This window comes from Mercurialis annua, linkage group LG6, assembly GCF_937616625.2.
Source record: "Mercurialis annua linkage group LG6, ddMerAnnu1.2, whole genome shotgun sequence".
In the NCBI taxonomy this organism is placed as follows: domain Eukaryota; kingdom Viridiplantae; phylum Streptophyta; class Magnoliopsida; order Malpighiales; family Euphorbiaceae; genus Mercurialis; species Mercurialis annua.
Window position 1 is genome coordinate 41,189,882 of NC_065575.1, and position 14,008 is coordinate 41,203,889.

At 28.1% G+C, this 14,008-nt stretch overlaps 2 protein-coding genes across 2 annotated transcripts; both read left to right on the plus strand.

Moving 5' to 3' along the window:
- The first annotated feature begins 1,769 nt into the window (after positions 1-1,769).
- LOC126687883 (uncharacterized) lies at positions 1,770-5,600 on the plus strand. Its single transcript, XM_050382439.2, has 4 exons — positions 1,770-2,266; positions 4,288-4,765; positions 4,836-5,070; positions 5,152-5,600. The coding sequence occupies exons 1-4, from the start codon at positions 2,124-2,126 to the stop codon at positions 5,598-5,600; spliced, it is 1,305 nt and encodes a 434-aa protein (XP_050238396.1). The 5' UTR covers positions 1,770-2,123.
- Positions 5,601-9,318: 3,718 nt separating this feature from the next.
- Positions 9,319-11,683, plus strand: LOC126688027 (gibberellin receptor GID1B-like). Its single transcript, XM_050382589.2, has 2 exons — positions 9,319-9,802; positions 10,079-11,683. Exons 1-2 carry the CDS (start codon positions 9,764-9,766, stop codon positions 11,072-11,074), a joined length of 1,035 nt encoding a protein of 344 aa, XP_050238546.1. The 5' UTR covers positions 9,319-9,763; the 3' UTR covers positions 11,075-11,683.
- Positions 11,684-14,008: the final 2,325 nt, after the last annotated feature.

Here is a 14,008-nt window from a genome sequence, read left to right on the forward strand (position 1 = left end):
TTAATTGCGCTGGAGTCCGAAGGATATTAAAAAGATTGTGAACTTTGATTACAAACTTTTTGACGATGAAAATGAAATGGTATAATTATTCTTATAATTATTGGCTATTCTTGGCTTTTTTTAATTTTTGATTACTTTTTTTTGTATGTTTGTAGATTATAGTGAGGTCAAATATTGTAGCATCTGATCATGAGATTGGTCAACATATTGGTGATGGACTTAACCACCAAGATGGAGCTGCAGATCCTAATTCCGAGGCTTCTAAAATTTTTGATTTGGCGAGGTCCGCTTGCGCTAAATTTGTTAGTAAACTAAATGATTTGGCTTTTGACAATGATACTGAATATTCTGATTTTGAGTTTGGTATTAGAAAGAATATACATGCTGCTGTTGAGCGTTTTGAAAAAACTCAACTAAATGAGATTTTCAAGGACAAGCCTGAAAAGGTATGCTTTTCCAATATATGTATATAATTATGTTTTGATAAACTGATTATAATGTTATGATAAGTTAATGTTAATGTGATGATAATCTGATGACAATGTAATGATGATAATATAAAAATTCATTATTTTTTAGTGTTATTGCTAATAAATGTTATGATTATAATACTATCATAATGTGATGATAAACTGATGATCATTATCATTATACTATAATAATGATAATAATATGAAAATTTGTTATTTTTTAGTGTTATTGCTAATATGAGCAAGAAATTGTTGAAACCGAATATATTCATTTGTTTCTATTTCAACCACTGATTTCGCGCAATTCTGTTGTATCTAAGATCACGTTCATTCTCGATTATCATGTTGTGCATGATAATGCATGCACTCTCATTTTATATCACGCAACACAAATGTTTTTCAAAAACGTGTAGTTTGCGCAACAATTGCAAAACGTGCATGATTGCAAAATGTCAAAAGCACGCTCCACATCTTTTCTACATGCCTCTTGTTTACTTGCAAAATATTTTTTTTGAGCACACGGATAATGGATAGTGGTATTGTTGTTGTTATTTTTTATTAATATTATTATTATTCTTATTGTTTTTATAATTATTTTTATAATTGTTTGTATTATATTTTAAAATATCTTTTTTGCTGATTTCATATATTATTAATTTATAATATATGTAATTTTTTATTATTTAATTAATTTTTTAATTTTATTAGAAATTATATAAAAATATAATAATAAAGATAATATTTAAATATATTATTATGTTATAGGACATAATTATATAAATTAAAGTTAATTGGTTATATAAGTAATTTGTAAAACTAAAAAAATACAAATCAATTCTTATAGAGTAATTGATAAATGGCAGAATAAGTTGATATTATAATACTTAAATCTAATTTGATAAATGGCAGAATAAGTTGATATTATAATTCTTAAATTTAATTTGATAAATGGCAGAATAAGTTGATATAGCATATGATGGTCATGGATGATGATCTAGGGTCCCACTCCTACGGTATCAACAAGTTATAAGAATAAGGGCCTGTTTGATAACCTTATTTTTGACTTAATTTAATTTTTTCAGCACTTAATTGTATTAAGCTGGTTTGATAACCAAAAATAAATTGACTTAAATTATTCAATTAAGTTGAAAAATGCTGAAAATAATAAGCTGAAATTTTTGACTTAAAATATCTACTGAACACGCTAAGCCACACATTTTAAAAAGCTAATTATGAAATTGACTTACCTGTCCTTGTAGTTTTATAATAATTACCATATATCCTTTCTTTGTAAATCAAAACCCTATTTTTTGTTAGCTCTGCTATATAACGTGAGTTGCTAATTTGAGAAACAAATCTTTAAACTTTCTTCAAATCTTTTTATCAAAAGATAAAATCATAATTCAAATTATTGAGATTTTTAATATCATTACTTCTACAACTGATGATAGCTTTGGAAAATCAATTTTACTCAACAAGTTTAATTTGTTGAAGTGGGATTCGTAATTGATGGTGCTTTGAACCAGTCTTGGATTGTCTTTCTATTTATTCCTAGAATCTTGGTAATTGTTAGTTAAAATAAAATATGATTCCATGAATATTTCTGATTAGGTGAGATATTTTAGTTGTTATCAGTTCTTTATGAGACTATAAATGGGCACTCTCATAATTCAATTAAATGCAAAAAATACTTTACTGTCAAATTTTGTTCTTTTATTGTTTTATACCCAGCACAATTGTGGTGAGCTATCATTGAAGTTTGAAGGAAATTTAAAGTCTCAGATTGAAATTTTAAGGTACGCTCGATCTATTATACTATTTAATTATTGCTACTAATGAAAGCACCAATATTAAAGAATGAGTATAATTTAGATGTCATTTTTCGAGAAAGGATACATTTTAGGTTGATATTGAATAATTGAGGTTGAGGAGAATGACTATTATTTAGATTTTATTTTTTTATGTATGATGATAGTTACCCAGCTCTTGATTTATATGAGATGATTAAAAAAAATAGCTTTGCTTTTTTAAGTGTTATTTGTTTATTTAAAACAATAAATTTAGGGGAAAATAGAGCCTACAAATTAAAATTGATAACTCACGTAGCATTAGTTTGATAGATAAAATTTAGAATTTAAAGTTATCAATTTTCTAAAAATCCGTTTAACAAAAAAAATTATTACTGCAAGCTTAATGATAACTAAAAAGTTAATAACTCTTGTATAAATTTGATAGTGCATATAAACAAACATTTGATCAGTACATATTTACATTAAAAGTACATATTTACATAAAAGAAAACAGTTCATACTCAGATAATAAAGATTTATAGATTTTCAAATAACATGTATAATATATTTTATTTGATAATAGAATACAAAGAGTCACTCATAAAGGGTTTACGTAACATTTTCCATGATATATATGAAACTTCTCACCTAAGAATTGAATTTTTAGAATATAATATAGTCTAGAGCTTGCAGTATGTCTAATATTTGAATTTCATGGTGAGCTTGGCCCTTGGGCAACACCTTCTGTTATCTGTTAAATGTCAATTTGAGTCTCATTTTTATTAAATTTTGATAGAGCATTAAACTGTTATCTTTTTCAATGTATTTCGATACTATATTATCTAATTTTTTTATTTTTCGTAATTGATAATTACATTGCTAAAATTATTTTATATATAGGAATGGCGTCTGATGATTCTAATAGAGCTAATTGGAAGGACCCTACATTAGTTAAATTATTTTTAGATTTATGCATTGAACAAGTAAGTGAAGCTGGAAAACAAGGGAGTAGTTTGAAAAAGGATTCTTGGCTAAAAATTATAAAATCACTTGAAGAGAAAAGAAATCTCAAGTTAAATCAAAAACAAATGAAAAATCAATGGAACTACTTGAAGGGAAAATATACTATATGGTCGAATATAGTAGGAAAAAGCGGACATGGATTTGATCCTGTAACAAATACAGTTACTTGGAGTCCTGAAGAATGGGATGAATACATAAAGGTATCAATTAATTTAATATATCCTTTTAATTATTAAAATAGTTAGATAAAATATTTAATATTAACTTTATAATGTAACAGAGAGTTCCAGAGGCAAAACAATATCGATATGTTGGATTGCAATTTGCAGATGAGATGAAATCTTTATTTGATGGTATAACAGCAACTGGAAAAGATGGTTGGGGTCCTTCTAAAGAAACTATGCCAGACACAGTAAATTTAGATGACTTGGAATTTTCATTTGCTAATGAACAAGTGAATTTAGAGTCACCTATTGATGTTGATCTTGATTCACCAAATTCAACTACAGTTTCTGAAAAAAAAAATGGAAAACGTCATAAAAAAAATAAAGTTGATGACATTGATGCTCAATTAATGGCAGTTCTAAAAACTCTTGGAGAGTCTGATGGACCTACCATAGAAGAGTGCAATGTAAAGTTAGATGAGATGAGCACGTTGACAGTGGATGATCCTTTATACATTCTTGCTTGTAGTATTTTCTGTGAAAGCAAAGCATACCGAGAGCAATGGATGGTTCTTTCCAAGAAGTCTGAAGATGTTAGAATTAATTGGATAAAAATAGTTGCTAAGAAATTAGGATTTCTTTAAATGTTTGATAGTTTTTATTTTAGGATTTTTTTATTCTAATTTATTTAATTATTTGAAAATAATTTCTAAGTTTTAATTATAATTCATAATTTATCTGGTTTATTCTATATGTTCTTATTTGATATTTGTTATTTATTTGCATACCTATTATTTTTATTAATCCCTTTTGTGTTTTGTGTTTTGAATTTTATAACAGTATGTTGACCGATAAACAGAGGAAAAGTTTAAAAATAATTGCCACACTTCTTATATATAAAAAAATTAAAAGACGTCATATTGGGAGAAGGCCGGATACGAACTCTTCTCTTAGTGGAAGTGGATATGTACAAGAAATATTAGATGGAAATCCTGCGCATTCTTTGGAAATGTTAAGAATGAAAAAAGAAGCATTTTTAGCATTATGTCAACATTTTAAAGCTAAAGGATGGTTAAAAAACAGTCGCTACATTTCAGTAGAGGAAAAAATGGCAATATTTATGTTCACTCTCAGTCAAAATCATCGAAACCGCGCCATAAAACGGAGATTCAACCATTCAACTCAAACTGTACATAACTATTTTCATGAAGTATTACTGGCAATGCTACATTTTGCAAAGGAAATGGTGATACCTACTACTTTCGATCCAGATTTGAATCAAGTTACATATCATCGGCGACTTCGAAACGTATTCAAGGTAATACATGAGATAAAAAAACACTTAATTTTATGAATAATTTATATTTTATAAAATATTTTTTTTAAAGGGTGCTGTTGGCGCACTTGATGGGACGCTTGTTCGTGCTTCCATCCCACCTACACAACAAACACCATACCGAGGCAGAGGGAGAGGAGATTGCTATCAAAATGTGCTTGCTATATGTGATTTTGACATGATTTTCACATTTGTTTGGGCTGGATGGGAAGGAGTAGCACATGACTCACGAGTTTTGACAGAAACTATGCGAGATCCAAGTAATAATTTTCCTTTTACCCCACATGGTATGTAATCTATTTATCAAATTATTTAAGCATTTTAATTTGTTCTACATGTGTTAACAGTTTTTTTTATTTTTTGTTTAGATAAATATTATTTATGTGATGCTGCCTATCCAAACACTAGAGGATTTATGGCTCCTTATCGTAACACACGATATTGGTTATCAGATTTTCGAAACGATCGTGCTAGAACAAAAGAAGAAATTTTTAATCATGCCCATGCTAGATTAAGAAATGTTATTGAGCGATCTTTCGGAGTTTTAAAAGCAAGATTTCCTATTTTGAAGACAATGCCATCATACTCATTTGCTGTGCAAAGAAACATTGTTATTGCCTGTGTTTCTGTGCATAACTATCTACGCAAAATGAATATTACAGATGATTTTTTTGAGCAATTTGATAGAGAGGAGGTGATTTTTCAAGGAGCTAACAATAATGTTATGCAAGAAGGAACACAAAGACGAATAGATCAAATGTTTATGGCGAATTTAAGAGATCAAATTGCAAATGAGTTGATAAACAGGAGAGTTTAAATATTTATTGTAATAGTAATTTTATTATGGTATCTAATTTTTGATATAAATTTGGTCATTAAATTTACGTGTTTTTTCGTGTATTATTTATTTATACTTTTAAGAGTTGTAATTTATAATAGATTTAATATTTAGATTCGAAATAACTAATGTTGAAAGGTCAAATAGGTAAAATAAATCATTTTTATACTTTTTGATATTTATAGTTATCAAACAGACTTATTTAATTCAGCACTTAAAAGATTCAGCAATTATTATATTCAGCACTTAAAATTCAGCACTTAATTTTCAGCACTTAATTTTCAGTTTTATCAAACAGCACCTAAGACACTGAGGAGAGGAAATGTCTAAGCAAATGGGGACCACAAATACTAAATAATCGCTCTGAGAAAGACACGTGTCCCAAATATAGACGGATTGACAAGAGACACCAGGACTCCCCGAAATACGACAAAATCAAAAGCCCACAATGGATGATCGTAAAAAAGGAAAAAAATAAAATTTTAAAATTTTAAAAAAGAGAAAAAAGCCAAAACATAAAAGAAGTTTTCGAGTCCTGACAAAAGACATGCCGTCACGCGCTTTTCACTAGCAGACAAAACACGTGTCCTCCTCAAGCGAGGGTAGATTGGTAGATAAGGGAAAGACGGAGGGTAGTTTAGGAAAAAGGAGATGGTGGGGTGGTGGGTTTGTCAAAAGAGTCGAGACGGAACCCTTTGTCGCCACGTGCCTTGGCGTTGGCCGCACGCAGGAAAGTCTTCGTTTGCTTCCTTTTTTGGATTTGTTTTTAGTGGAAATTGTTTTATTTTAATGTATAGTAATTTATTTTGTTACAGCTATTGCCAGACCTCTTTCCCACTACACCTTATAAATCATTTTAATTTCTTGAATGTACAATTTCAAAAAAAAAATGACAATATAAGTCGGTCTTTTTTATTAAATTTTAATATATTTATAACATATATTATTAATTTGACTCTTATTAGTTCAGAAAATAATTTAGTCACATAATGATTTTGAACATAAAATTTATTTAATGGGTTTTAATAGAAATCACGTGATTAATTTTAACAACCATATAATAAATTATAATTGTAGTTTTCTCCTTTTCACTAAAATTGTCAAAAGAACATTTGTTATTTTATTTGTCTCATTATATTATTTAAAGATAAAAAATACAGCTAATCAAGTAAATAATTCCAAAAATGTTATGGTACAAGTTGATAAAATTAATACTTTAATTTAGAGTCAAATTAATTCAAATTCAAAAAAAATATAAATAAATTTATAAAAATAAAAAATGCTGATTGTTACTTTGATTTTTAAAAATAATTTTTCTTTTGTCATTACTATAAGCTACAATCACTTTCATTCAATAATAAAATAAATATAAAAAGCCTCTAAATATATTAAAAGACAGAATTTAAATTTTTCCTGGAGCAGTTTCATTGTTTAATTGAAAAATAAAGAGTATAATTAGTCATTAGTATGTCAATAGCAACTCTAAAGATTTTTGATTTAAAATATTTTATGTTTTAAAAAAATTAATATATAGAGAGTTATAAGCTAGGAAGCAATATTAAATTGTGTTTGGTTTATAATTCAAATTTACAGGAGCTATAATTTTTATTTTCCTTGAAATGCTACAAAATAAAAAGTAAACTAAAAATAATATTTAATAATCTATTGAATTTGAAATCATAAATTTTCAAATATTATAAAAAATTAGTATATTCTTAAAAAGTTAATATTTAATTATATAAAAATATTAAATTTCAAATTAATTTGTTTATCAATTAGATACTCATACAAAGACTATTTTTAAAAATTAAGTCGGTTTAAATTGACATTGCTATCGATTAACAATTCAACCGGTTTAATCAGTTTAATAATTAATTGAATTAATTGAATTGTTTGAATGAATATATATATATATATATATATTAAAAAATGATAAAAAATATAGCTTGATTTTATATATGTCTTTTGGAAGTTAAATAATTTTTTTTGAATTAATCAAAATGGAACAATTTTAATTTGTCAGTTCATAAAATTTTATAAGTGGTTGAAATAAAAATTTATATTTTTATAAAAAAGTCGGATCATATGATTTTTTACAAAATCAATGTAAAAACTATTATATTAATTATACAACAAAAACAGTTACAGCGTAAAAAAGTACGGTAAACTTAGATCATGAATTTAGTTATAGTCAAACTAGTCGAACTAGTTCGGCTCTTTAAGAGCTAATGGAGATTATGAAAGTTTTTTAGTTTTTTATTGGTATAAGATTCATGAGGTTTTCTGAACGGCTTTCAACTATAAGACGATACCTTTGAACTTTCCACATGTAAACTAATCCACACCCGAGTCATATAGGTCTTTTACGGAAGGCAAATTCTTGTCCCAAATTTTAAACGGCTGTATATATAACTATGGTTCAAACTCACAATCTCATTTAAATTAAAAGAACGTCTTACCAACTCATTTACTTTTTGGGGTTTTTAATTTTGTTTTATAATATGAAGAACAAAAAAGTTAATTCAATAACAAAAGATATGAATAAAAGTTCCAAAATATACAACTGTCCTACCCCAATTACTCCCGAACCAAAATTGACCTTACAATCTCAAACTCCCAATTCAAAATCTTAATATTCAAATGTCATAACTCAAATAGTTTTTTTTAATATATTTTTAAAAAATTCTTTATAACCTACCATCAATCCACCTTTAATAATCTTTCTTACCTGTCAGTATTTCATTGTCTAATTTCTTTTTTAAAACTGTATATATCAAAAATCAATTTTTATCACTTTCTTAATACAACGTCACGTGGGATAAAAAAAAGTAGGTTAAAAAGAAAAAGTATACGTCATTACTTTATGTGTAACTTTCTACGTTCCATTTTATCAGTTACATATTTTATTTTTAGAGTATTTTCACATTTAATTTTTTTATCCCTAATTTAGTCACCTTAAATATAATCTATATAAAATTCCTCTATTTAAATAGGGACAAAATATGAAAAGGATAAAAAGACAAAAATAAGAAGTATTTTTTTTAATTTTTGTATAAAAATATGAAATTTTTAAAATGGAACCACAAAAGTAATACTATTAATTATAGAGCCAATCCGGGAAAAAAAATTATAGAGCCAATAAAAATGTAATATATTTATTAAAGATATTATTTATATAATTTAATTAATCATAATTTAAATCTTTTTATTATAATTTTATTAATTCTATTCATTTATAATGTAGGGTACATAATTTATGAAATTTTTATTATATTCATTATATATCCTCACATTAAGCTTACAATTGAAATAATATTTTATCACTTTAATTTATCACAAATTTAAATAGATTTAATAAACTTACAATTTTAATATATTTAAATTATAATAGAATAGAAGCAAAAATGGTTTGAATAAATAATTCATATTAAAATTGATTTATAAAAGTTAAATATTTATTAAAAATAAAAATAATTAAAATTAAAAATTCATAAAAATATTTAGTTGGTTTTTTCATAAAATAAATAAAAATATTGAATTAGCAAAAAATGATAGTAAATGGAGAGCGTGTAAAACATAGGGGAGGTGGGGGTAGGTTGGACCCACATGAACAGATTAATTCGGCCGCCTGCTTTGTCGTTACTATCGTCTCCGTCCACCTCCTTTTCCTTTCTCTCTCTCATTTCACTTCTCCTTCTTCTTCTCATAAATTCTTTCTATAACCGTACTTTCCAATTTTCACTCTCTTATATATTCATTTATTCATATTCAAAAATCAACCCTATATTCCACACAGCCCAACTCAACAACTGTCCCTTCCTTCTTCGTTCACTTCTCCTAAACTAGGAATCATCACTCCACCGCCAAAAACAAAAACATACTACAAATTCTATATATTATCCTGTGGACATTCATTTACTGCTGGCTCTTTTCTTGAATGAAACAACCTATATTAATTCAACCTCATCATCATCAACATTTTTCTCTCAACAACAACAACAACAAAGTTGACTGTTTTCTCTGCTGCTGCGGGGTGGTGGCCCGGCCGAGGTGGAGTTGTTTTCCGACTACTTCTTGTAAAGTTGGCCGCTTCTTTGTTGGGGTTTTGTTGTTTTCCGGGCGTTCAAGAAGAGCCAGAATCTATGGCTGGTGGTCATGAAGTCAACATCAATGAATCTAAAGTAATAATTTCTCTTCCTCTGTTTTTTTTTCTTATATAATCGGAGAGGAGGGAGAGCGCTGAATCCACGATTTAACAGTTTGTTTTCCAGCGTTTCTAGTTTTAATTATTGATAAACTGTAGTTTGATTTGCAAACTTCAACAGTTTGAGTTCTTGATGTGATTTCGCTACTATTTGTGGGTTTTTCGGGGTTTATTAATACTATTTTCTTTTTCTCAAATCAACATGTGTGTGATCAGTTCTAATTCTTACAATCCTCTGTTTTTTTTATTGCAGAGGGTAGTTCCATTAAACACATGGGTTCTCATTTCTAACTTCAAGCTAGCATACAATCTCCTCCGCCGCCCTGACGGAACATTCAACCGTGACTTAGCGGAGTTTCTTGACCGTAAAGTGAACGCCAACACCATTCCAGTTGACGGGGTTTTCTCTTTCGATCACGTCGACAGAGCCACCGGTCTTCTCAACCGGATTTATCAACCCGCACCGGAAAACGAAGCTCAATGGGGCGTTATTGAGCTCGAAAAGCCGTTAAGCACTACTGAAATCATCCCCGTTATAATCTTCTTCCACGGAGGAAGCTTCACTCACTCGTCCGCAAACAGCGCCATCTACGACACCTTCTGCCGCCGTCTTGTCAGCACGTGTAACGCCGTTGTTGTATCCGTTAACTACCGCCGGTCACCTGAGTATAGATACCCATGTGCGTATGATGACGGCTGGGCAGCTCTAAAGTGGGTTAAATCAAGAACTTGGCTTCAAAGTGGTAAAGATTCAAAAGTTCATGTGTATCTAGCCGGTGACAGCTCCGGCGGAAATATAGCTCATCACGTCGCCGTAAAAGCAGCCACGGCGGATATTGAAGTACTTGGCAACATACTGCTTCACCCCATGTTCGGCGGCCAAGAAAGAACGGAATCCGAGAAAAGATTGGATGGGAAATACTTCGTAACGGTGCAAGATCGTGATTGGTATTGGCGAGCATTTCTACCGGAAGGGGAAGACAGAGATCATCCGGCCTGCAATATATTCGGTCCGATGGCGAAAAAAGTTGAGCAATTGAAGTTGCCGAAAAGTTTAGTTGTTGTGGCTGGTTTGGATCTTGTTCAAGATTGGCAATTAGCTTATGTTGAAGGGCTACAAAAAAGTGGGCATCATGTGAAGCTTCTTTATCTAGAACAAGCTACAATTGGGTTCTACTTTTTGCCCAATAATGAGCATTTCTATAGCCTTATGGAGGAGATTAAAAGCTTTGTCAATCCTAATTGTTAATACTCTAATACTACTACTTAACCTTACCTATAGACCATGGTGCCCGGAAATTTCTCGAGTTTTTTGGTTCAACGTTCCGTGTTTCGAAACCCATTTAGGTGTTTTCGTATCTATATGGTATGTTGCACCTAAATTTCTCGACCCCTAAAGTTTGACATCTTCGTATCTCGACACCCGTCTGGGCGTTGCTCAATTGGGCGTTTTCAGTTCTGATTTTGTGCTAGATAGTCTATAGGCAGCCAAATGCATAACAGAAGATTGACACTTCACTTGGGTTATCTTTTTTTGCCTTCCCTTTTGCAGTGGTGGTGTGTAGTTATAAAGATTGTGTAGTATTATATACTTGTTAACATGTCACCACTATAGGATTGGTGGTGATCTGAGTTCTGCGTCTTTGGAACTAGATATAGAATTTACAATGGACCCTGGTTCACTTTTCTGGCTATAAATAATGAGGAAGGAACAAGTGTTGAGGGTAATATTTGATGATGATCATCAATTGGTTCATTAATTTTCAGTTTAACTTAGAAATGGAATGTATCCATGTTGCTATGAACCTGTTTGTTATACTTGTGTATTAGAAATATATTAAAGATTTTGTTTGCTAAATCTTCTATTTTCTTTATTCATTTATAATATTATTCGATCCTTATACTAATGTCGATTAATTTAAATTTGAGTTCGATAAAACGACAGGAGCGGTAAAAAAAATTGGTTTAAATTTGATATATTATTAAATGAAAGTAATTTGGTGTCATTTCAACTAAACATTGGGTGGTTTTGTAAAGTATTCCTATTGCCAATAGAAGAAGAGTCTTTTCTAAAATGGAAAAGGCTAAGGTTGATAGAAGAATCCTTGCTTCATCATATGTCCACTTCCTTTGCATCCCATGAAGGATTTAAATCTCAATATGGCTTCATAAAGCATATACCAAATGCCAAATTGAAAAAATTAATAAAAAAAAAACATGAAAAATTAAAGAGTTGGAGTAATTATAAAACACATTATAAATTTTATTTAAAAAATTAAATTAATTTAAAATGCAAACTATTAATTTTTATAATTGCAATATTTTTTTTTATAATGATACGTAAACGTCGGAATAGTGATATGATAATGTATATTATAGCATTTTCATCAATTACTGAATAATTGCTCAATTACAAATTATCAATATTTAATAATTAATATTTTATATTACTAAAATTAGAAATTTGTATTATTTATTTTACAATTTGTTCAAAATTAAAATCACACTGAAGAGAAATGTCACCATTGTACATAGAATGGTGCCATCAAAATGTCTCACAAAAGCCAAAAAAGAAAAAAATCCACTAAAAATAGGGCACCAAATAAATTGTTTGGAGTAGGGGAAAAAAGGAGTAAATGATTGGACAAAAGGTCAAAAAGGTGGATATCACCATCTTAATTTCTAAATCAAGATTGATTAATAGTTGTCAGGTAGTGATTGATTGGGCATTGCAATTGGGTTTGTTTGGAGTTGGGGAAAATATTGGGTTTGTTTTGAAGGAAACTCATCCTCTAGTGGTTGGGATTTTTGGATCTATTCTAAAAGGACCACTTTCATAAATAAATACTCCAAATACTTACAAAATGGAACCTGTTGAGATTGCTTTTCAAACAAGCTTCATTTTTGCTATTATAAGGACTTTATTTATATTGATTTATGAGGCAAACAATTTACTACTTTATTATTTCAAATCTATTTTGAAATTTAAGTATTAAAAATAAGAATTAAATCTAAAGTATCTTCTATGTATAAATTATACTATACATGAAAGTGAAATCGAAACGACATAAAATACCAACGACATCAATATTGTGTATAAACATTAAACAAAGAGTGAAGAATTACAAAGGAAGGGTAGGGATTATCCACCCGCCTAACAAGTCCAACTAAATTCTAATATGAAAAAATAACATATTTGATTCTTATATCTGTTTAAAACTACTCTTTAATTCTTATACTGTGTTTTTATTAATTTTATTGTTTTTAAAAGATTTATCAATTTAGTAAATTATGATTTCTTATTAATTTATTATTAAAAGAATATTTTACTACTATAATATAATAAAACATTTTTTAGATAGTAACCTTTTCTTATTTTGTTAATTATAAATAAAAAAAATTATAATGCGTTTAAAAATTATAAAGATATGAAATAATTTATTTTTTATTTTGAATTTTATGAAGATATTTATTATATAGAAGTATATTCTTATGTGTATTCCAATTATATATATAAATATATGATTTAATAAATAATCAAATAAAATCCTGACTTGAAGCTTCTATCTTTATCTTTAAATATTATATATTGTTAAATATGATAAAGTAATGTGAGTATAAATGCTAAAATATCTAAGGACAAATAATTATTTTTGAAAAATGTTGATCTTTGGTCATTTTAGTAGTTTTTATGCATGTTTATGTTTTAAAAATGATGTAGCAAGTTTTTGTTCCAATACAAGTGAAAATATAAAAAAAATAGACTTATAACAAACACGCATACAAAAATATGAAAGTGTCGAGAATTAAAAAATTATCCTATAGATTAAAGTTTTATGAGAATTTGTTTTGGTTGATTTCACTTTAACTAGAATCTACTTTTTCGTAAGTAGTTGTTACAATTTCAAATATCAAATAAACTTTTTGTTAAATTGTATATTTAAATATAGAAAAATAAGAAGAAATATACTGCAACTTAAATATAATGGTACCATTTTCTATTAGTAAATTTATGCTTTGGATTGAATTAAAAAATAAATTATGAAGTACATTTTTTTATAATATAATATTAACTCATTACAAAAATGTCAACATCTTTATAAGTATTGATTAAATTATTTAAAAAAAATTGTGTGACAAATTAATACCAATGTTCTTTTATATAATATTTATTTGTTAATTA

What these genes read in the sequence shown, in the direction of transcription:
- LOC126687883 (XM_050382439.2), top strand. Translation starts at nt 2,124, where the DNA reads ATGGGCACTCTCATAATTCAATTAAATGCAAAAAATACTTTACTGTCA. An exon ending in GACTTCGAAACGTATTCAAG is followed by an intron (nt 4,766 to 4,835) that starts GTAATACATGAG and finishes TTTTTTTTAAAG; the next exon opens with GGTGCTGTTGGCGCACTTGA. An exon ending in TTTTCCTTTTACCCCACATG is followed by an intron (nt 5,071 to 5,151) that starts GTATGTAATCTA and finishes TTTTTTGTTTAG; the next exon opens with ATAAATATTATTTATGTGAT.
- LOC126688027 (XM_050382589.2), top strand. Translation starts at nt 9,764, where the DNA reads ATGGCTGGTGGTCATGAAGTCAACATCAATGAATCTAAA. An exon ending in TCAACATCAATGAATCTAAA is followed by an intron (nt 9,803 to 10,078) that starts GTAATAATTTCT and finishes TTTTTATTGCAG; the next exon opens with AGGGTAGTTCCATTAAACAC.